We start from the raw sequence: 22,210 nt of genomic DNA, 5'->3' as shown, positions 1-22,210 counted from the left end.
CGAAGGCACTGGCCGCCCCCGGAACCCGGCACGAGCGGAACGTCGTCGCAAGCGGGCGGGGCGCGGCGGGACCGGTTGTGCGCGGGACCGCCGTGCCACGTCTGAGCGCGGGCAGAGGCCGGGCCGGGAGTAGCGCGGGGCCGCTGCCGCCGCCGCCATGGTGAGGCGGGGGTGAACGGGGACCGCCCCGGGACCAGAGCCGGGGGGTCCGGAGCAGGAGGGAGCGGGGGCGGGGAACCGGCGGCGTCCCGGTGCAGGGCCCGAGCGCAGCCGGGTGCGGCCTCCCGTCGCGGCCCGGGCAGCCCGGGGCACGGCACAGGGGGCACCGGGCCCAGCCGCTGCCCCCAGCTGGGCGGCCGGAGATGGACTGGGGCTCCAGGGGCCGCGGCCGCGCTTTGGTGCGCTGAGCTCGTTCTGTTCCTTCTCCCCGCAGGTCTCGGTCATTAACACCGTGGACACGTCCCACGAGGACATGATTGTAAGTGTGCCGGGGAGCTGCTCCGCCTGATCCGGTGGCTGCTGTAACAGAGCTGCTCTGGGGCTCTCTGTGAGCAGTGAGGGCGGCATGTAGGTGCCCGTGTAAGAGGACACTCGTGGGGTGTTGGATGCAGAATGCTGTCTGAAATCCTGATCTTGCCATTTTATACTGGGTGGAGAGGAAAAGTTGGCTCGGAGGGAAGGGGAATTGATGTAAAATCGTAATTTTCATGTGCGGGCTTGTTTTTGCCCGTGTCTGTGAAGTAATAGATATATGTGTATATTTACTGGTACAGAACTTCAACTGATAGAACTGGTTTTCCTTTACATGGATCTTTCTGGGAGCAGATGTATTAGTGTGGGTAGGAAGAAAGGTTTCAAAGTAATTTGTAGAAGGAAGGAGCCCAGTTAGGTGAGCCTAGTTCTTCAGGAAGAATTTCTTCACAGAAAAGACTATCAAGCATTGGAAGGGACTTCCTAGGGAGGTGGTGGAGTCACCATCCCTGAAGGTGTTCAGGAAATGACTGATGTGGTACTCAGTGCTCTGGTCTAGTGTCAAGTTATAATCGGTCAAAGGTTGGACTCAGTGACCTTGGTGGTCTTTTACAACCTTAAAGATTCTGTGGTTTGGTGATGATGAAGTTTCAAACATAATGTAGAGCAGTATTAATACACCCACTTTACATTTTAAGAAACAAAAACACATAACTGGTCACTGCTTTGTAGTCAGCAGCCTGAATTCTCTCTCATCAAAAATCCTCTGGGTTGCTGCTCAGTGAGAATTCCCTGGATTCCTTCTGTGTAACATTTACATAGTGATTGAAGAAGCAGCTGGGGAAACAAATTGCTTATGTGGCATGTCTGGATTGTTTGAATCCGTTCTTTTGACCCTGCCACGTAGGGCCTGGTGTGGCTGTGCTGCAGTGGAGTCAGTCACCAGGCCAAGCTGGCCATGCTGAGCACAGCTCTCCCTGCTCTTCTTGCAGCACGATGCACAGATGGATTACTACGGCACGCGCCTGGCGACCTGCTCCTCGGACCGATCCGTGAAGATCTTCGACGTCCGGAATGGAGGGCAGATCCTCATTGCAGACCTGAGGGGGTGAGATGTCACAACAGGAGAGGTTAATCAGGGCAAACTCCTAATGCTTTGTCCTTTTGCCCTTGGGCAGCACAAAGTGCAGGGTGAACTCCTCCAAGATTGTGCTGAACAACTTCCCAGAGCTGGGGCGGGGACAGAGCCGCAGTGGGAAACACAGTGGGGATTGGTCATTTGTTTAGTACATTGCACCTGTGATTTTCAAGAAGTAAAATACACTAATACAAGAATAAACATTTGGAATTGTGTGTACAGTGAGAGCCCTGTGTCAGGGCACTAATATTGCCATCTTAGCATTACCCATTCCTCATGTCAGGGTGCTAATCCCTCCTGGAACAGTGATTCACAACAGTGATGCTGTGAGGCAGCTGCAGCCGGAAGGGGTTTTTCTCGGCTTTTCCAAATGATGTTGTTTCTTGCAGGCATGAAGGTCCCGTGTGGCAGGTTGCCTGGGCTCATCCTATGTATGGGAATATCTTGGCTTCCTGTTCCTATGACAGGAAGGTTATTATCTGGAAGGAAGAAAATGGCACTTGGGAAAAGACCTATGAGTACACGGGACATGATTCCTCAGGTATGGAGGGTTGGAGTATGGAGCTGGGAATGGAGACTGGGGAGATGAGGGAATTTGGGTAAAGCTGGATTAAATCTGTTAGTGTTAAGGAAGAAAGCCTCTGTCAAACAGAAGAGGATAAAAACTGAAGAGAGTAAATCTGTTCAGCACTAACAGGACATTTCCCTAAGGTTGTATTGCTGGATAACCCTCTCTACTGATTCACACCACATTTCCATAGGTGTCGTTATACAAATAAGTCAGCTTTCAAATAAAGGTGGCAGGGAGCTGAATTATTGAGGAAAATACTCTCTGTTTCCAGTAAGAAAAACTACATTTATCATGCTGTATTTTGTTTTAAAATGGAAACTGTTGTGTTCAGATGATTTGCCCTCCCAATGCAGATCTGAAGTCTCCAGCTTTGCTGGGTTTCTGATCTGTACTTTAAATCCTCTGCCTGCCATTCACTTCTCGTTCTAATCAGTGATGCTCCTTGCTGTTGTCAAGAGTTTTTAACCTCATTAAGAGTGCTAGGTTGGTGTTCTCATTCTAATAAGGTGCCAAAAATAAAGGCAGTTCTCTGTCATTCAGTAAACAATGCTATTGGCTGGCTTTTGCTGAAATTTGACGCATTCTCAGCTTTCAAAGCCACTTGCTTTTGGTGACTATGCCGCTGATACCAGTCAGTGAATTGGTCACTCAGTTTTAGGTAGTCCCTGTGTGTAATCTGGTCTGTCTTGCCCTTCCCAGTGAATTCTGTCTGCTGGGCACCACACGACTATGGACTGATCCTGGCCTGTGGGAGCTCTGATGGGGCCATTTCCTTGTTGAGCTACACGGGTGATGGGCAGTGGGAAGTCAAAAAGATCAGCAACGCACACACGGTGAGTCGGGTTCTTTGGAGCAGCCCAGAGTTCCCAGAGCGACACATAACACTGAGGTGATGCCTCAAAGAGTTGACTAGATAAATACTGAAAGGCAAAGAAATTATGTGAAACATCAGAACCAAGAATAGTTTAAGTTCATCCAGAGTAGGCAGGTATACTTCTTAGTCACTAAAATGAAGTGGAAATAAGATGAAGTTCACTTAACAGCACTGGCAATGCCTGTCTCTTGTGCATTATTGTTAAACACAGTGCTGAAAGTTACCTAGTAAGAAGTGGCCTTGGTCCTAAGAATACCTGCTCCAGCTGAATAAACAAGCTGGAGAAACTGCAGGACTCCTGTTTTTCCCAAAATTGTGGAGATTTTTGTTTAAGCAGAACGTAATAAGGTAATGGCAGTGGCCCCCAGTAGACGGAAATTTGGCTTAGGACCAAAGGTTCCTTCTACTCCTGCATTCCTAAATACTAGCAACTGTGTGTGCCTTGTGTCTTTGCAGTTTCCGTCTCTGTCTCTCATATTTACACATCCAAAATGAACTTATTTTGTGTGCAAATACCCTTAGCTACCTCAGGCTTTCTGAGTAAGTACTTTAGTGAGACTAGGCTGCATCTGGATTTCTTATTCATTCGATATTCATCCAGCATTGTGCAAGATGTGAGACTAGGCTGCATCTGGATTTCTTATTCATTCGATATTCATCCAGCATTGTGCAAGACTTCAGTTTTTCTGAGATGGGCTTATTCTTCACTCCCAATAGAGAGTATGCTACATGTTCTTCACCCCCTCAGCAGCCTTTATTTATTTAGTTAGTTAATTAAAGTATGCAACTTTTAACAGTGATGTTTTTCATTAACTAGATTGGATGTAATGCAGTTAGCTGGGCTCCTGCTGTTGTACCAGGGAGCCTTATAGAACAACCTTCTGGTCAAAAGCCGAACTACATCAAACGATTTGCATCTGGTGGCTGTGACAACCTGGTCAAGATCTGGAAGTAAGTGCCCTGTTGCTAGATAAAACCTGACACTCTAGGCTTTGAGTGTCCCTGTTAGTATCTCAAGTAATATTTTCAGCATCCCTATTGTATAATTTTTGAATTACTGTTTTAGAGAAGTGTTTTAAAAATGGAAACTTAGTGGTGCACAGTATCTCCCATGATTCTTGCAGTTTATGCCAGCCCTGTGTGATCTTGTCTCCAAGGGTGGCTTTCTAATGGTCTTTGGTTACCTCTGTCAACTTGGGCAATAGCAGATTTCTGACAGTAACTGAAGGTCAGAACCTCTTTGCCTGTGCTGCTTTGTGTCCCCTGGAAGGGATTTTGTCAGTTCAAGCCATAGAGATTTTTGGAGAAGTAGGGAACACTTGTGCTTTGCATTGTCTGGATGAACAATACAAAGTCTGAAAGCTACAATCCAAGGCCTTCCTAGGCAGGGGATGAGAAATGCTGCCGCTACCCTCCTGACTATATAGTTGTGTTTTCAGGGAAGAAGACGGTCAGTGGAAAGAAGAGCAGAAGCTGGAGGCTCACAGTGACTGGGTGCGAGACGTGGCCTGGGCTCCATCCATAGGTTTGCCAACCAGCACCATTGCTAGCTGCTCACAGGTGAGCGTTCTTTGGAGCGACAGAGGCAGGCGCTTGGTGCGCTCACTTCCGTGTGCTTCCTTCCCTGTTTCTCTAGTAAAGGAATTGTAAGGATAGAGCTGCTCTAACAGGTCCTCTTGGCAATCCTTTGCTATATCTGGGTCTCTGCATAAGAGCCTTTGATTCCTGTTCCTCCCCAACTCAGAAGCCCAATTAGAAGCATTTCTGGACAAATGTTTATGTGTGTGTGCTTCTGTACCAAAGACTGGCTTCTGTTTTGAAAATCATGAGCAGGATGGTCTCACTAGGAGGAAGACCTTCCAACTAATGTCGTATTTTAGTGTTTCAGGATCAAATTCACTGAACTTCCTTCTAAAAATACTGTCTGCTAATAACTGCCATTCTTAATCAGCTTTGATGTCCTCAGCTTTCATATTGGCTGTTGTGTTCTTGCTGCTAATCTGTAAATGCTTTTTTTTTTTTTTTAAATATCAAGAAGACTCCTTAGTGAGCTCCTGCCATATGACTGGAAAACAAAATCTCATTTTGGGGAAGTATTTCAGCTGATACATATGTATTTTGGGGGCTCTTCTCTGGTATTTGCAAGTTATTGTTGGTGGTTTTTTTCATCAGAGCTGTACTCCTGCCTTGCCTTTATACATAGCAAGGAAACAGCCCCCTTGCTATGCTGAGCACAAATCCATGCAGACACATCAAGGGGTGGTATCTGAGCTGTGATTTGGAAGTGTAGCTCCAAGGGCAAATCAGGGTTATGTTTCCTGTGCCCAGACAGCTTGGTCTCTGCTTTTGCAGGATGGCCGAGTGTTTATCTGGACGTGTGATGATGCCTCTGGAAACTCCTGGTCGCCAAAGCTGCTGCACAAGTTCAATGATGTCGTCTGGCATGTGAGCTGGTCCATCACTGCCAATATCCTTGCGGTGTCTGGAGGAGACAACAAAGTGAGTACTGCTGCCTTGGCTTTTGCTGCTGTGTGCCCTGTTTCCAGAGGAGCCGAAATGAGACAGGCTGTTGTCACTTGTTTAACACATGGCTTTCATAGAATCTCCTTTGCTGCAGTGGGGACATTTTTTCTTCTGATTTATCAAGAGGGCAGGAAGACCCTAACCTTTGGAAAACTACGTGCACTGCATTTCTGAGTCCTTACTGGAGGGCAGAAATGCAGGCTGAACTTGATTTTGTGGGGTACTGACAATTCACATACTCTGCTCATATGAATGCAGGCTATCACCAAACCAGTGCTGTGGTAGCTACAAGAAAAGGGGAAACAGGATGTGTTTAAAGCTGAAAGCTGTTCCTCCTGTTTTTGAGGTGACACTGTGGAAGGAGTCGGTGGACGGACTGTGGGCGTGTATCAGCGACGTGAACAAGGGCCAAGGAGGGGTGTCTGCTGTGATAGAAGGGCAGCAGAATGAGCAGTGATGCACAGCGGAGTACTCCAGCTGCAACAAGTCATCACTGTCCCTAATCTGCATTGTGTCTTTAGCTGGATGAGAACTGATTTTATCTAAACTGGACATGAACATGGGAAACAATTATCCAATTTTATGAGCACTCTAAAACTATTACTGGGAGGCTACAATATGTTGATAATCAGCCTTAATTGACATTCCCTTAAATTTAAAGTAAACAGTATAGCCAAGTACTGTTCTTGATACTACTCCTTGATACTGTAAGAATTATTCCCTGCTTTTCTGGTTCAGGGGTCAAATTTGATTGGATGTGCTGTGCTCAGAGTTCAAGCACTTGAACAGAACGAGGGAAGCTGTTCAAATGATGAGGTGTGAACTCTTTTATGCAAGGGGACAAATACTCTGTGCCCTCAAAGGCCAGAACTTTGCTTCAAGTGAGGGAAAGGGCTGGTGGAGTTCTCGGGTTAGCTGGTAGTGTGCTAGCTAACCCTGCTGGTAACAGTGATGTTGTACTTGTGTCTTTCTGCAAATAATGTGCTTGGCCACGTGAAAGTCTCTTTGCTTTCTTGAAGATGAAAAGGAGTAGTGGAATGCATATGTCTTCTGCTTTACAGTAATTTCAAACTTGGTTATTTCACCAACATCAATAAATCAAACCATGGTTTGAAGGTTTATTTTTTTAGTCACACTTCTGTACTGTACCTCAGTTGTTTGGATTTTTTTTTGTTGAGATACCAACAGAATAAAGTCCTATTGGTTAAAACCTGGTGTGCTGTATTAAATAATCTTTTCACAGGGACCTGATCAAGGCAGTCTACAGTCGGTCTTCAGCCAAGCCACAGTCACATCTTCCCATCCATGGAATTAGCTTTGCAAGAGCTTGGGTTTTCTGGTGGGGTTTTTTCTCCTGTAACGGTACGTCACGAGACTAGGCTTTACAAAGCCACGGCTCTTCCTTTGGCCTTGGCAATTCCCAAGGAGAACGTAAAGCAGTGCCAGCTTCTCCTTTCTGCTATTATAACTTTACTCATCATGAGGGAGGAAAGAAGGACGTGAACCCACTGGCACACTTTCTAGTTATTTTTAAAACCAACGTTAAGCCGGCGTTCTAATAGAAGCGCAGGAAAAGCGACAGCCGCACATTTATTTACCGCTCCGCCCGTGCGCAGCCCCTCAGGACACGGCCCCGCCCCGGGCCGGGGCCTTGGCGCTCACTGGGTGTGGCGGGAAGGGCGCGAAGGGCGCTGCGCCCGCTCCCCTCAGCCCCGGCCCGCCTGTACCGCAGTCCTCTTTATAATTCATTTTACGGTTACATTTTTCTCTAGAGACATCAGAAAGGAAAAAAATCAGCTATTTAACAGTGAATGAAGACTGAATAAACATGTTTGTTCTAATAATTACTACTAGAGCAAGGAGACCTTGAGCTGCTTCCTTGCAAATGCAGATTTCCCCAAATAGGGTGGAATGAGACACATTTTCTGTGCCATAAATCATGAAAAAGCAAAAAGAAAGAAAGGGACTTTTCAGTTTTTTTATTCACAAAGCTATTAGTAAATGGTAATGCATAAACTGGTTTCTGAATTGCCAAGTTACATAACAGTGTTAATATAAGACCACACAGTGTCTTATGTATGTTACGTTAAATATTCAGGTAACTCTATGAGGCCGCCTATATCACCTCAGCATATTTTAAAACTATCAGGGTACAAGGCAAAGAATAACAATTCCATTTGGTGACTACAGGAGAACAAAACCTCTAAAGCACTTTTTTGAAACAGAACTGTGTACAAATTACATTTCTCAGTTTAAAACTCTCGGGTTTCCCATTCAGCTCTGCAGTGTATCCATATGCATTCCTTTCTGGAGAAGACTCATTGAGGTTGTTGCCATGGGTCTCCCAGAATATACCCATGAAAAACAATGAATATTACATTTTCAGTGCCATAAAGTATCTCAATTAAATCTCCTGTAGAACTAAGCAGGTATTGACCAATCTGAATACACAATGTTTCTTATGTCAGTACTAATCTTATCTTGGTTTGATTCTGGTAAAATAAAAAAAAATGACACTGGTAAATATATAGACAGTATCCAAGGCACTTATAATTACAGAATTTTACCAGTTTTTAGTGTAGAGAATAATTTGAGAAATGTGTAGATAATTCCAGTCTTTTGTTAAAATACTTTTACTTGCTCATAGTAATACATACAATGAACTAGGTACTGTACAAAAAGAGGTGTGAGGCCTTTGTGTAAAGCTAGGAATGTATACTGTTACACAATTCCAATTAAAATAATTACATATAATTAATTTTGTTGTTTGTTTCCTGAACTGCACAGTGAATTGCAGCCGTTTCTGCACATCAGGCCCTGTTCCCTGTGCTCAGGAGACAGCTCACCTGTCTGTAAGCTGAGCTACATACTCTGACAGTTCTTTTGGTTTATAATAAACCTGTATTTCCCTAGACTGCACACGAGTGGAATATGCTAGCAGTAGTACAAATAATGAATATCATAAAAATAAAAGTGATACTTTCTTAAGCAGGTTTCACTTGATCATAAATACACCAGCATACAAGTTTCTATTTTTTCTTTTGCATGTGATCCCTGGGGCTGAGACTGAGGCTCCTACTGCTGGGCAAACCAAGGGACACCCACAAGGATTCCTCTGAGAACACCTGGTGAGCATGGAACCATCAACAAGTCCCCTTACTAGCTTATATTTGACCCATTGCCAAAATAAATTAAATTTCAAGTGTCCTGTAAAAGAAACAAAGCTATTTTAAATTAAAATATTTTCCGTAATCCGAAATATACAACAGTTGCCGTGTGAAACACAGTGAGAAACATGAACATGTAAAGGACACTTAGAAAAAAAAAACATTCCCAAAAGTAGTTCTATTAAGTATTAAACATGGTCTTAGAGCTCCCAACAGTGAACTGAAAGGTTGGACTTAAATGGTGTCACATGTGTATGTGGGAGAGAAGCTCAGAGAGTAGAGGAAAGTCGATGAAGTTATTTACTTACACCTGTGGTCAGTGCAATTGAAACCGAGATGAAGCCACGTACAACATTCTGAGAACTTGCATAAAAATCCCCCTCTCTGGTAATGCAGTGGTTTTGAGTATGTGGACTAAGATAATATGGAATAGGAGAGAGTCATTGGAAAGCCTCCCCAATGCCTCTGCGGATTCCTGTCTGCTGTTCGCAGTGGGATAACAACACAGGGTACTGCTGCCTGGCCACTGGTCAGTGCTTGCTCTGTAACTCCCCGGACTGCAGTTTAATGAGACGAACAGATGCCTCCTGAAACACACTGCACTGCAAATGAATCATAAATTATTTTGGCACTTGTGTTTGCCATTCCTTTTCGAATTGCAGATGAAAAGGCAAAAGGCATTTCTGTGTACAGAGTGGGACTGTGCTTTAATCTGCTACAGAACAGGGATTTTCTGCTGCTTCTCCATGTGGTACTTTTGTTTCCTTTAGTCAGGGCTAATGTTCCTGATCCAAATATGCTACCTAATCTTACATGAAAGGTACACTTTTACCATCTTTCTAATGAGGAGACAGTCCTTATTTCTTCTTCTGGGCTGGCCACTGCTGTAAGTCCATCCAATTTATGATTCAAAAAGTTCAGAACTGTTTAACTTGTCTTCTTCATACAGCAAAATATTTTCCATTAGCTTCTTTTTTTGATCATTTATCTGTATTTTCCAAGATGTCTCTCTGGCTAAGGCTGAAAAACAAAAAAAAGCCCAAATACTGAGGAAAAAATCCATCTATTGTCTAAGGAATAGATGATAATTTTAAATTTAAAAAAATGAAAGCAAGCAAGCAAGCAACCAACAAAACTGGCTTAGGAAAAAAAGCTGTTAGAAAACCGCTAAATGTTTTGTAGATTTATTAGTAAATTCATAACCAAGGAGCAAAGATTTACTGATACATGTTTAAAAGTAGGAAGAGGAAGCTAAGCAGTTCTGGAGAGTAATTTGTCCCCAGTATTGTAAAACCAGGGCACTTTTACCTTGTGAAGCACACGAGGAGTCCAGGTCTGTGTTTCCCTGTGGACAGGTGCCCTGTGCAGCAGCTGCTGTCTCCAGGATGCCATCACCCCTGGCGCACGCCATGTTTCTCTCCTGCAGTCCATGGGCAGGCTTTTCCTGCTTGATCCTGTAATCACAGGCTGCCACTTTTTCTGAATTGGAACAGTTATGGCTAGGTAACTCCTCTGTGGATTTTTCTGGAGGATTCCATATGAAACTACTGGACTCATCTGATTCACAAGGGACCCGTGACATGTAGTTGCTGTACGTGTCGGGTGCCACAGCTCCCATGAAAGGGGCGCAGGGGCTGCCACTGGTCAGGATTGCTGCCTGGGTGCTCTCCTCTTTATTCCCCACTGCAGAAGGCACATCCACACTCAGACTGGCTGTCTCATCATCAGTTTCTTCTGGAGTGTTCATGGAGAATCCGGAAGTGCTGCTTCCACAGATGTAATGTTCTTTTAATTTGTTTTCAGCCATTTCCATAATTTCAAGTACCTGTTTTTAACAACCAAATCTGTGAACGCATAATAATTCCTGTACCCCTGCTTACACATATTCTCTTATGTCAACACTCACAAAAATAAGCAAGACACGAACATTCTAGCTTTGCACCTTGATGACAAGGAGACTTGGCCATGTATTTAAAATATTACCTCTGTTATGTTCGAATTTTTCTTTCGCAGGCAAAGGCAGATGGCTGATGCAAAATCAACAGCTACCTCTTCCAGCAAGTGCCCTGCTTTTCTGTCTAGGTATTTGCAGCAGATTTCCTTGGCAGCCAGTTTTTCCAAATTTTTTACTTTGGAGTGTGAGCTTTCTTTTGCTGTTTGAATTTCGTCGGCAATCATATCTTTCTGTTCAAAGGAAGGAGATGCGTTAGTGAAGGCAAAATGAACACAAGCATTTATTTTTGTCTGAATCTCTGAGAATCAGTATTGCTGTGTATTTGTCATTAGTGCTTCTCAATGTCTGCTTCACAGACTGAAACGCTTTAATAAAGTTCGTGGAACTGACTGAAATGTTTGTTTCCACAGGAGAGAAAAAGGCCAGTGGCTTTCCCTGCATGTGTGCAATGTCAAATTCCCTAAAGCAGAGCCAGCTCTTCTTGGCTTGTGCTCATTTATATGGGAATGAAAAAGTGCCTACACTGTGTAGAGCAGCATTCTTACACAGGCCTTTGTAACACGTGTTAAAGAAATCAGGAACACAGGATCTTTGATTTTCTGAACCCCTCTAAACACTTCTGAATTGCTTGCAAATAGTGAGAAGACTGTTGTTCTCCCCCACAAGGCTTCAGCCAGACGAGAAATCAGGAGCACATCCCACAGAAGAAATGCAGGTGGAGGCTGCTTTCTACAGATGGTTTTAATGCATTCTGAGTTTGACTGTTCTGATTGCTTGTGGAAGTGGTTTGTGTAGCTCTAACCTCAGCTTGGGAAACTGGCAGGGATATCAGTTCCAGGCATGAGCACAAGACAAACACCTGATAAACATCATGATGAGCATCTACAGTTCCCTCCTACCCAGGTTTCCCCACTCACTGTGGCTCATACCACCTCTTCCTGGCACAGAGAAAATGTGTGGCAGCATTTCAGCACAAGACTTTGTCTCTTAAATATTTATTTATTTTGGAGTCTCTCCTAATACAATTCAGGCCAGCACTCATGAGTGTGGTATGTGAAATGGGAATATCTACTGTTCCAATGGCAGGCAGACTACTGACATTAAGGGAACCAGGATATGGCTCCTAAACATCCCTTCTGCAGGACATGTACAGCAGACAGCAAGTATCAAATTGTATTTAAATAAAATTAAAATTATTTTTTATGATGGCAACCCCATTCATTCATATTGGTGTTCATTATTGCTGCTTTTTCTTACCAGGTAAATCGGGTGCCTGTCTTCATCCAGTGCCTTAATCCCTGTCAGTATCTCTGCTAAGACCTAGAAAGTGTATTTGAAAGATAAAATTATTTGTTCAGAATGAACTGTAATTTTAAAAAATAAGTTTTTAACTAAAGAAATATTGAACTTTCAATGCATTTTGATATTTTTGCTTCAGATGGCTCAACAATGCCATCTCAGGGCATTTATGAGGTTTTAGATCTACCTCCAGAGCCAATTCCAGATTTTATAGTACAATAGATATTGCTGAAACAAAGAATAAGAAGAAAGCAAAGCTAAATGTAGATAAGAAATCACACTAAACAGAGTAACTTCCTACTTAAATGGAAACACCTGGAGATGGGTGACATCACAGACTATCAACTATTTTAGCTGAAATTACAAATGAACAAGCGACATTTGTAGCAGTTCTTGTGGTGAGTCTGCAAGAATTTTGAGCATCTAATTTGTTTTAAGCCATCAGCAGTAATATTTTATTTACAATAAGAAACACTTTCGTTTCCCTTGTTCGAAAGATTCACCTCATTTTGCCACAAACTGAGATATATTTGGAGTGTGAATGTAATTAAAACCAGGATTTCAACACATTATAGAGCCAGCAACTACAATATGAAATTGCCAGCATGAGGTACTGGCTCTTACATTCAATTTCTTGTCTAGAAGCACTAAAAAGTGCAACAGAGCATGGAAAAAAGGCAACGTACCACACCACAGCTGAATATATCCACTTTTTCTGTTAACTGCCCATGTCTGACAAAATCTTCTGGCAGGTAAGTAAGAGACGCTTGTAGGACTTTGGTTTTCATCATGGCATATTCCGATTTTTTATCAGAAGAATGCAATCGCAGGCCAGAATGCCCAAGCTTTGGTGTAAAGTTTTCGTCCAACAAGACATTTGAGCTGTGATAATGACAGACAAATAACAATATTGGTCAAATCATTACTTTATCTTGAGGCAAATAATTAGTTTTGTACTTTAAAATTAAGCACTGAAAGTGTCCAGCATTTAGCCTGCTGCATAGGACTGAAAGGATTGTTAGAAAGTAAGAAGGGGAAAAACAAGTGCTCAAAAATTACTTCAAAAGAATATGCTTCCATCATTTAGGAAAGAGAGACAGGTTAAACAAAAAAGGGTAAAGGCCCCACAAAACAAGGAACAGCAGAAAATACTGCAAATGGATTTCCAAATTGCATAAACTTCAGCCATGATTGTTAAAGAAATCCTTGAATTACCAGGTGACCAAAGAAGTGCTGATATGCCAAAGTCCTCACCTCTTGATATTCCCATGAAGAATTCCAAAATTATGCAAATACTCCACTGCTCTGACTACTCCTATAGAAATGCTAATTCGCGTCTCCCAGGTCAGTGGAGCAGAATCATCCTGCAAGGAAAGGAGGAAAAAATTGGTAATTAATAGAATAAAACACTGTAAGACATTGGTAGTTCAGAAAACCAAAGGCTTAGCCTGAGTCCTAATCAAACTCCAGCAGAAGAGCTGCTGCCTTTCTGGTGTTTGCAGCCAAGGCACATGGGCACCTTTTTTTCCTGGCTGTTTCTCAGAAATCAAAGACATGCAATTGTTTTTCCTGCGGTTCCAGGAGAGGACTTGCAATCACAAGTAGATGGCAGACCCGGATTAGTGCTTACGTGGCACTGAAGCTTGTTTTGCAGGGAGCCATTGGGCAGGTACGGATACATCAGACAGTGCAATCCAGTTTCCACTGAGAACCCCAGCAGCTGCAGAATGTTTATGTGACAACACCTGCAGGCACAGATCAGCAGTGATTTGCAAATGATGTAAGAGGAACACAGAAAAATACATTCCTGAGCTGGAATAAGTTCCTAAATTCAAAGCAACTGGAATGGTGTGCTGCAGCTGGAAGCACAGCTGGAGGCACAAAATGGTCCCAGGCAGGAGACGGCAGAAGGCTGACTGAGCAAGAGCCCATCACATTGCAGCAGGGGTACAAGGTGGGCACTGTGTCCTCCCCGTCCCAAGGCTGCAGAGTGGCTGTGCCAGCTCAGCCAGGACCAGCAGTAGCCCCGGGTGCCATGTTGCTTGCCCAGGGCTCCCGCCCAGAACAGTGCATGAACAGACACCCCAGTGTCAATGGAACACCCAGCAGCAGGCCACGAGCAGGACATGCATCACTGCCTCTGAAAGCCAACCACTCACCGAAAGCAAATCTGCACTTCTGTATGAAAGAACCTCTGGGTGGAATTTGGGCTTGTGCATTCCAGCTGCAAAATGAAAACATGCAAGAGAATGTCATTAGTAATTACTAGGACTTTGCATTTATAAAGATCTGGTAGTGTCTAGATGACAAGCTAGTGTAGGAAACAGGCGAGTACCACTGATGGCAACGTTAAGTCAAAGGCAACAATTAATTGAGAATTAGAACAAAAACTAGTGTAAAGACACCCCTGATCCAATCATCAATGCAGGCAGCTATACTGCAGGCTACTCCTATGTACAGAGTTAATGGAACTACTCACACAAGTAAAGTATCCATCACGGGTGTTTTCTGAATCTAGGCTTACTTATTTATGTCATTTCATTTTTACCTCTCCTCTTGTGCAGCTATTCTTATTCCGTGCCCACACAATATTAAACAACAACTGCTAATGGGCAAGAGATGCTAATAAGACACCCTCTTCTAGAAAAAGGTGCAGTACTTGCCTCTTTGAGTCTTTTGATGACATACACCATGTTGTTCCTCTGGCCTTTGTAGATGTCTGCAAAAGTACCTTCACAGATTCTGTTCTTGTCACTGAAACTGTTTGTGGTATCAGCAATTTCCCTCTGGGTCCACAGGAGACTCCCGCTAGGGAGATCAGCCATCGTCTCCTGCTGAGGAGTAGAAGAGCTGCAAGGCTACACATTTGTAGAAGAAACAAGTTTATCTCATGATAATCCATATGCTTTTTCCTTCTTTCAGTGTCATATTTTCCTTTCCATGTTTTAAGCAATCACTGTGATTGCTGAATGAAACTGTGAAAGGTACTATGCAATCACTCCTTAGGATGTAGGTAATTCCTGTATTGATGTGTTGGGATGATGTAAAACTTTTGCATAGTAGAAGCAACTTGAAATCAGTTACCAATTTGCATTTCCACCTTTCCCAGGAAACGGACTTAGTTTTGTTTAAAAGTCCATATATTTATGTGAACTGATGTTAGTCTGAGTTACAAAAGATATATTAATCTTTATGGTTGGGTTATATGTTAAGAAATAGTTGGATGAGAAAGTGGGGTCCCTCACAATGTAATTATGCCCTGGTAGAAACTTCATATCTACTTTTGAAGCATCTGGTGTCAGTTGCACAATAATTTGTTGCTTCCAGTGCGGTAAGTCCTAATACCAACTATAATTACAGTCCCACTGTAGCCTAATCATGCAGCTTTCACAACCTTAATGTGCAACCAGCTTGAGGAAACAAAGCACTAACTTATTCTCAAGAAACTCTGAAACTACTGCACTCTGAGTCAATCTTCTCTCCTGGCTGCTACTCCCGGACCATGTTATTGTGGAAGAGCTTAAAGCCTCAGACAAAATAAACCAAAGAAAACAGGCCAAGAACAACCATGATGGGACTAAGGTATGCCCACAGATCTGGGAAACACTCTGAGGACAGGACAGATCTAGCTAGACTGTATGAAAGATGAGAGAACTTTGGGGAGGAAGGAACAGGAGACTTCATGCTGAAATCATTAGGAACATGAGGAGAAATTTTCCCAGTGTCATGGTTAAGCACTGGAACAGGGGCTCAGAGAGGTGATGAAACCTTTATCCTGGGAGATTTTCAGTTGTCAGCTACACAAGGCTTTGGACAACATGACTTAAATTCAATACTAGCCCAGTTTTGAGCAGAAACCACATTTTAAGTATAAAATGAAAATAAAAAAGAGATGTGATTCTGACTGATCAGTGGTATATACTGTCCTGTCCTGCAATCACACCAGAAATGTAAGTCCACTGTAAAATCTACACGTGAGAGTCCTTCGAACTCAATTTCTATTTGTGGGTATGTTATCCCTTTTGAGCTATGCAGGATGTAATACTGTAAATTTTTCCCTCGCTGATCCTTCACTGGCAAAAAAAGTGATGTAAACCATAAGCAATCTAACTGAAGTATTACTACTGTATTCAGTACAAACCCTTTATAACCGAGCCCAATGTTTTCTCTACATCACTGATTTTTGTACAAGTAGAGGGATAAACTTTAACTGAAAAAAGACAGAACATAATAAAGGCAATTTTCCTTGTTATAGTCAGTGAGTACTAAGGGGATTTACCTTCACACTTGATAAAACAGGAGGAATGGACTGTAGGGAACTCAAAAGGTCTCTTGGGGGAGGTGGTGGAGCAGGGAGGGAATAGAAGGCTCCTTCAGAAACAGCACCTGAAGCTGAAATAACAGCATTGAAGACACACTTTATTATTGTAATACCACCACCTGTGACTAACTACAGAGGTCTAGGAATTATGAAGATATGGGGCATTTTTTTGAATTTTCTGACCAGGGATAATCTGTGACAAGCTGTAAAACTGAAATTCTGTGTGAAGACAGGTAGCTCTCTTCCTGGTTCCTGTTTGCAGGATGACTGCATAGCCCTCTCCAGCCCTGGCTGGGGACATGGAGCTCCCTGTGTCTGTGCTGTTGCAGATGCTCTCCCCAGTATGTGCTGGGATTCTCTCCCTCCCTCTCCCAGCACAGGGGCTGCTGACCCCTACCCGGTTCTCTGCTGGCCTAGATTTATTGTGCATGAAGAGAGGGACATGAGGCAGGAAATGCATGCACTGGTGTAGTCTTGGTATGGAGCCAGGATGAGACCAAGGCATTCAGAGACCGGGGAACCATCCTGAGATCCCAGAGGATAGATACAGCCAGCATGTCTCAAGGCCAAGGGGGCTAAAGGAAGGACGGCCAGGAGGTTGTGTGCTAATGTCAGGAATAAGCAGGAGACAGCAGTGCTAGGAAAAAGGCAAACACTCAGCTGTGCCCATCTGGGAGATCAGTGTCTTCACTGTAATATCCTGAGCACAAATACAGCAGCCTTGGCTATGCAGTCATTTCATGTCAGAGCAAATCTGGAGTTCAGTACTGTACTTACTGCCTGCTGGGACTGCTCCCAGGTGTGAGGAGTCTGGGCATGGCAACGAACTTATCTCATTTTCTTTCTCTCTCCTTTTGCCTTCTGTGGGAGGTACAGATATGATCTGTTTGGGCGGCTCCAGCTCTTCTTTCTTAGGGCTGGTGACATCAGAGGCCGATGTCCCTTCAAAATAGAGCAAAGGGAATGTGAGGATAACCAGGGAAAATAAGAGTCTGACTCTAATCAGTGACCAGAAAATAATCCTAGTCAGGACATAAAGCTTCAAATCAACCTCAACATTAAAATGAACATTCAAGCAATTTAGATGGTATTTAAATTTAGACCATACCCATGACATTAACTTCTACTGAAAATTAACAGGAACTGATAGCTTCAAACAAATACCAGCAATGACTATTCAAGAGATGCAGAGTCTCTTAAAAGAAGAAATCAGCAATAATAGGTATTTATCATTTTCTATATAGCATCCTTCAGGTAACAATCTCAAACCACAAACACCTCCCAGCCTAAGGAAGGCATTGAGTTCTCTCTCAGTTGTTGTAGGTCTGAGGGGAAGATGGACAGAATTGTGCTTGGTTTAGTCAGTTAAACATTTTAGGACTATTTTCAGTTGTGTGATTTTAGTGGCATGACTAGGTTTATTCCCAGGAAACACTTTCATATACAGGACTGTTTGTAAGAAAGACTCATATTTTACTTAGCAACAGAAAGAAACAAACCAGAGACAATCTAGGGAAAACAAAAAAACGGTCAAAGCTCAAAACTTATTGATAAAAAGCTTAAAGACTGAATTATTGACTCATTACAGCTCTAACAGATCCTGTGCTGTACACAGCTTGGCAAAACCTCGGAGTCAGGCCTGAAAAAGCAACTTGAAGTCTGATTAAAAGAAGTACAAAGATGCTTACAGTGTACAAGAACTTAAAACTATGTACAGCTGAGGGGGAGTTACTCAGACAAGACTAGGCTACAGTTAGGATGGGAAGAAATAAAGTACAAAAGTTCTAGATACTATGATATATGAGATTATTAAAATCTCCGAAGCAGATGAATTCTTATCTGTAAATGCTTTAAAACTGAGGCTGAAAAGGAGCCTGGAAATGCCCAGTGTGGGGTGATATAAGGGCTTTCTACTCCCTGATAACATTTTCCTGTTGTAGTTCTAAACTTCTGTTTTTCTATCTGGCACCTTTTATCAGCAATACATTTAACATTTTCTTAAAAATCCAAATTAATGTCTTATTTTACACAGAAAATACATAAGCCCAAATATTATTACATGGTGGTTCTTGTCCCGCTGTGCTACCAGCTTTGCATCTTACCAGGTGATCTCAGAATCAAACATGCCAGGCCTCTGTTTGCTTCTGAAATCAGACAGCAGCTTTGTGTTGTTTTACTTGTACAAAGAAAGGCCAGGGAAGTGCCTGGAACAAGTGGGAAGCCCAGTGTTCTCATGTAATCTGGGCTTCTTGTATGGGCCATGAGTTAGCGAACTGTGGGAGAGAAGCCAAGCCATGGCACGTTCAGGCAGTGAGGCTGAAGAGCAGCAGTACATGGAGAGCAATAATGGCAGAAATGGGCATGCTCTGTTTAAGGTTTCTATCCACGTTCTTCAATGCCACCCGTGAATTCAGGTCTGAATGAAACCAGGTCTGAAAACTAAAACTCAGAACACTCAGGTATTTTTGTTACTGTGTCAGAATGCTAAGAAATCCCAAATTTTACAGGGTTTTAAAACTACCTATCCAACAGTCTGCATGCAGGCTTTTAGTCAAAACTGACAGTGCCAGCATTATGCAGGCAAGTCCCTGTATTCTGTTTTTTTCCTCACGTAGTTTAACCTAGAAGCCTCAGAACTTAGAATCACTTCCCTTATTCAACCTACTTTTCAGGGTTTTTCATGAGTTTTGCAACTTCCTGCATGTCAGGCAAACAGGGCAGCACAGCAGCTGAAGAACTTACATTGAAAACATTATTATGGACATTCAGAAGTAGGACTGGAGAGTGGAAGAAATTGTTGAAGGGAGGTAGAACTCTTTGGGAAGTAATGTGCCAGCAAAAGATCTCCCGTTGTGCTGTGTCTGATTCCTTTAAGTAGGAACGAATTGAATCATGGGGATGTAAGGACTGCTTCGTTTTCTGAAGTGCCCAACTGAACAAGCAACATATCCTCTGTATCTGCCCAAGAGGGAACACCTGAGTAAGCGTATTCAGATACAAAGAAAAATGGAGAAGTAGAAGGTAAAGACTTCAAAGATTTGTCTAAACCTGTAGAAATCACTTCTGCTTATGAGTGAGCACACGGTGGAATGCCCGTATTGGGTTAGTTCCAGAAAAAAAATTAGCTACTTCCACATAGCAGAAGTACCAAATAATCCAGACTTTCTGCTGTTTACATTAAGTTTTGCTATATAAAATTCAATGATAAGATTTTTTAAAATATAATTTCATTGTGATTTTGCAATTTGTTGCATTTGAATTGATCTGGGACAAAATTAATATTGATCATCCAGAAGAATAACTAAAATGTGTTCACTCCACAGGATTTGTCACTTCCAGCCTCTTTGAAACTGCCTTTATGAAGCCTTTGCATTGCTTTACACAATCCAGCCTAATACTGCAGCTTGCCCACAGGTCTATTATCTCACAGGTCTATTATCACAGCAATTCAGTGGCTTGGTGAGCTGGAGAGAGGATGCCCATTTCTTGCTATGATCTCTCAAAATTTACTCCCAGGATGTGATCCAGTGCCACAGGACCAGGCCTGAAGGGCAGGGACCTTTTGTGCAGCCTCTGTGTTCTGAAACCCTGTCTGATGTATAAAAGCACCAGTCCTGGTTTGGCCACAGCCTGTCTTCCTGGCACTTCTTGAAGGGTCCAAGATGGGCACTACAAAGGTGGGGTGATGAGCTGTGGGGACCAGTGAGTCCGCCTGTGTCACCTCTTCCCTCTCACCACCAGTTTCACTTGAGCGAGCAGAAAATCACAATCAATGGAGACATTTTAGAATTTGACACAGGATGTGACTCCTAACAAAAATCTTCTTCAGCTAGCAAGGGAGATGTCCTAGGAGGGGCCTGGGTGCTGTGAGGAGCAGCACAGACCCGTGGGAGGAAGGGGAACTACTCACAGTCCAGGATGACCTGAGCCGCTCGGTAAAGCTGCAGCCCTTGCAGCAGGTCCAGGAGCTGCTGCACTGTCGCCAGCCTCACTCCCCACCACCACATGAGCTCCCTCGTGATGCTGATCCCTGTCTTCTCCATGCATTTGATTTTCCGTAGCTCTGTTTGATCCGTGATCACATAGGAGGCTGGTGGGAGAGAACAGATATTTCTGTTTAAAAATTAGAAAAAACTGGCAAGGGCAAGCAGGGCAGGCTAAGGTGTGAGACACAGTTTGCTTTTGCATATCTTTAAAAGGAAAGATCACCATAAATTACCTATGCGGACATGAAGAAAATTCTGTTCCTAAAGTAAGATACCCCTTTTCTTCCTTCAACTATCCTGGAAAAAATTTTGTTTTATCAAAGACACTTGAAAAGAAGACCCACTTACACTTTTCGGCGTATTTTCCCTGTAATCTTTCTCCTTAATACCTTGTACCAAAGTAAGGTTAGATGAAATTCCTGGGGTGATTCTCCCTAAACAGGTGACAGCAGTGGAGTGGTTTCACTCCCACTTGCATTCCTGAATCCCCGTGCTGTGGAGAGCCAAACAATAACTGAATCACCTGGGTGTTAGTAATGCTCTGATAAAGCTATCAGGGAACTGCAGCTATTTTTAGATCCTATGCCGAAGCTGACCCTACACAATGTGTCCCATTTCCTGACCATGCCGGTCACCCAGCTGTATTCTTCCCAGCTCACTTACCCATACGAAACCCACCTCCCCTCATGTTGCCCCAGCTCCACCCCACACACCTAGACACAGCCCCAGAGATGAAGTCTCAGAGGGGCTGTGCCTGAAGGAAAAAGGCTGGGGGCTGGGGTCTTCGTGTGAAGCCAAAGATTCCTGAGTTCTCACCATGGCTGGCTTTGGAAGGATGTCAGAAATACAGTTTTATGCATCTGAAGGTAGTGGAGATGAAACCCCTCCAGAGATGAATCCCACCCTACATCAGGAAGTTTAACTGGGGTAAGAGGTTATTCAGCACACAGTTAGGGAAGTCATGTCAAATGAAAGGTAAGCACTAAGAAAAGATTCAGGTTAAAATTGTTTGCACTGGGATATAGAAAAAAAAACCCAAACAACTCGGGGACTACATTTTCTGTACTTACTGACTGTACTCAGCCAGGACTGAGAAAAACAGGGGCAGAAAGTATGAGGGAAGATACATGAAAAGACGGAGGAAAGAAAAAAATAGAACATCTGAGCAGATCTGAGTTGTGAAAACAGGCAGTGAGACAGAAGTAGGAGATAGTGCGACTGGAGAGGGAAGTGCGAAGGATTGCGGGAAGCCAGGGGAAGGAGCCTGGCTGCCCGGGAAGAGCCAAGGGACCACAGTCTGGCATTCCACCTGTGTCTGAAAAACAAAACCAGACCGGTGCCCGGGAATTCCCTGCTTACAGGATGTGCTCTGCCGAGCGCTGGGAACCGTGGGGGACAGCGCGAAGCTCGCCCGAACCTCGCGCCCTTCCAGCACGTCCCAAACGCGCTGCTGTCCCTGCGTCCCCACGGCCCCGCCACCGGCTCGGGGAGCGCCAGCCCCGTCGCCACCCCACCTGCCCCATGTCCCCCTCACCGAACCGCATCCAGTCGTAGTCGCTCAAGCAATCCATCTTCTGGCAGAAGTCCTCCAGCACCCAGGCGGGCATACTGTGGATGTACAGCGCCGGGCCCGAGCCCCCTCTGAGGGCGAGGGGCGGCTGCTGCAGGGCCATCGCTCCGCGGTCCCTCTCCGGACAGCCCTCTGGCTCCACCGCGGCCATCAGCAGCGGCTACGCATGGTGCTCCCCGGGCCAGGCACCGCGGCCGCGGGCAGCGACTCTCACCGGCCTCTCCTCTTTTCTCCCAGAGCTTCCTCTTCTCTGAGGAGCTGCCCTCACAGCCTGTCCCGGCCGGCCGGGGAGGCTCGCTGCCGGGGAAAGAGCCCGCAACACTACAAGCGATCCCA

At 44.1% G+C, this 22,210-nt stretch overlaps 2 protein-coding genes across 2 annotated transcripts; one reads left to right on the top strand and one right to left on the bottom strand.

Annotated features, from left to right (window-relative positions):
* The first annotated feature begins 44 nt into the window (after nt 1–44).
* SEC13 (SEC13 homolog, nuclear pore and COPII coat complex component) lies at nt 45–6,769 on the top strand. Its single transcript, XM_082288948.1, has 9 exons — nt 45–160; nt 434–478; nt 1,464–1,579; nt 1,999–2,150; nt 2,880–3,013; nt 3,872–4,005; nt 4,494–4,614; nt 5,407–5,553; nt 5,924–6,769. The coding sequence occupies exons 1-9, from the start codon at nt 158–160 to the stop codon at nt 6,032–6,034; spliced, it is 963 nt and encodes a 320-aa protein (XP_082145074.1). The 5' UTR covers nt 45–157; the 3' UTR covers nt 6,035–6,769.
* A 1,922-nt stretch (nt 6,770–8,691) lies between these two features.
* Nucleotides 8,692–22,076, bottom strand: IRAK2 (interleukin 1 receptor associated kinase 2). Its single transcript, XM_082288533.1, has 13 exons — nt 21,839–22,076; nt 20,229–20,408; nt 17,096–17,260; nt 16,277–16,389; nt 14,661–14,855; nt 14,157–14,221; nt 13,628–13,742; nt 13,252–13,361; nt 12,684–12,879; nt 11,956–12,018; nt 10,728–10,928; nt 10,053–10,569; nt 8,692–9,764 (listed from the first exon to the last, which is right to left on the bottom strand). Exons 1-13 carry the CDS (start codon nt 22,023–22,025, stop codon nt 9,646–9,648), a joined length of 2,226 nt encoding a protein of 741 aa, XP_082144659.1. The 5' UTR covers nt 22,026–22,076; the 3' UTR covers nt 8,692–9,645.
* Between the last annotated feature and the right edge of the window lie 134 nt (nt 22,077–22,210).

Source organism: Coloeus monedula (assembly GCF_965178545.1).
Source record: "Coloeus monedula genome assembly, chromosome: 11".
In the NCBI taxonomy this organism is placed as follows: Eukaryota; Metazoa; Chordata; class Aves; order Passeriformes; family Corvidae; genus Coloeus; species Coloeus monedula.
The sequence above is the reverse complement of the archived record's forward strand: the minus strand, read 5'-3'. Positions and strand labels throughout refer to the sequence as shown.

What these genes read in the sequence shown, in the direction of transcription:
- SEC13 (XM_082288948.1), top strand. An exon ending in CGTCCCACGAGGACATGATT is followed by an intron (nt 479 to 1,463) that starts GTAAGTGTGCCG and finishes CTCTTCTTGCAG; the next exon opens with CACGATGCACAGATGGATTA. An exon ending in CACGGGACATGATTCCTCAG is followed by an intron (nt 2,151 to 2,879) that starts GTATGGAGGGTT and finishes TGCCCTTCCCAG; the next exon opens with TGAATTCTGTCTGCTGGGCA.
- IRAK2 (XM_082288533.1), bottom strand. Translation starts at nt 22,025, where the DNA reads ATGGCCGCGGTGGAGCCAGAGGGCTGTCCGGAGAGGGACCGCGGAGCG. An exon ending in GAAGTGCAGATTTGCTTTCG is followed by an intron (nt 13,743 to 14,156) that starts GTGAGTGGTTGG and finishes CTGTGCCTGCAG; the next exon opens with GTGTTGTCACATAAACATTC. An exon ending in ACAGGCACCCGATTTACCTG is followed by an intron (nt 10,929 to 11,955) that starts GTAAGAAAAAGC and finishes TCCTTTGAACAG; the next exon opens with AAAGATATGATTGCCGACGA.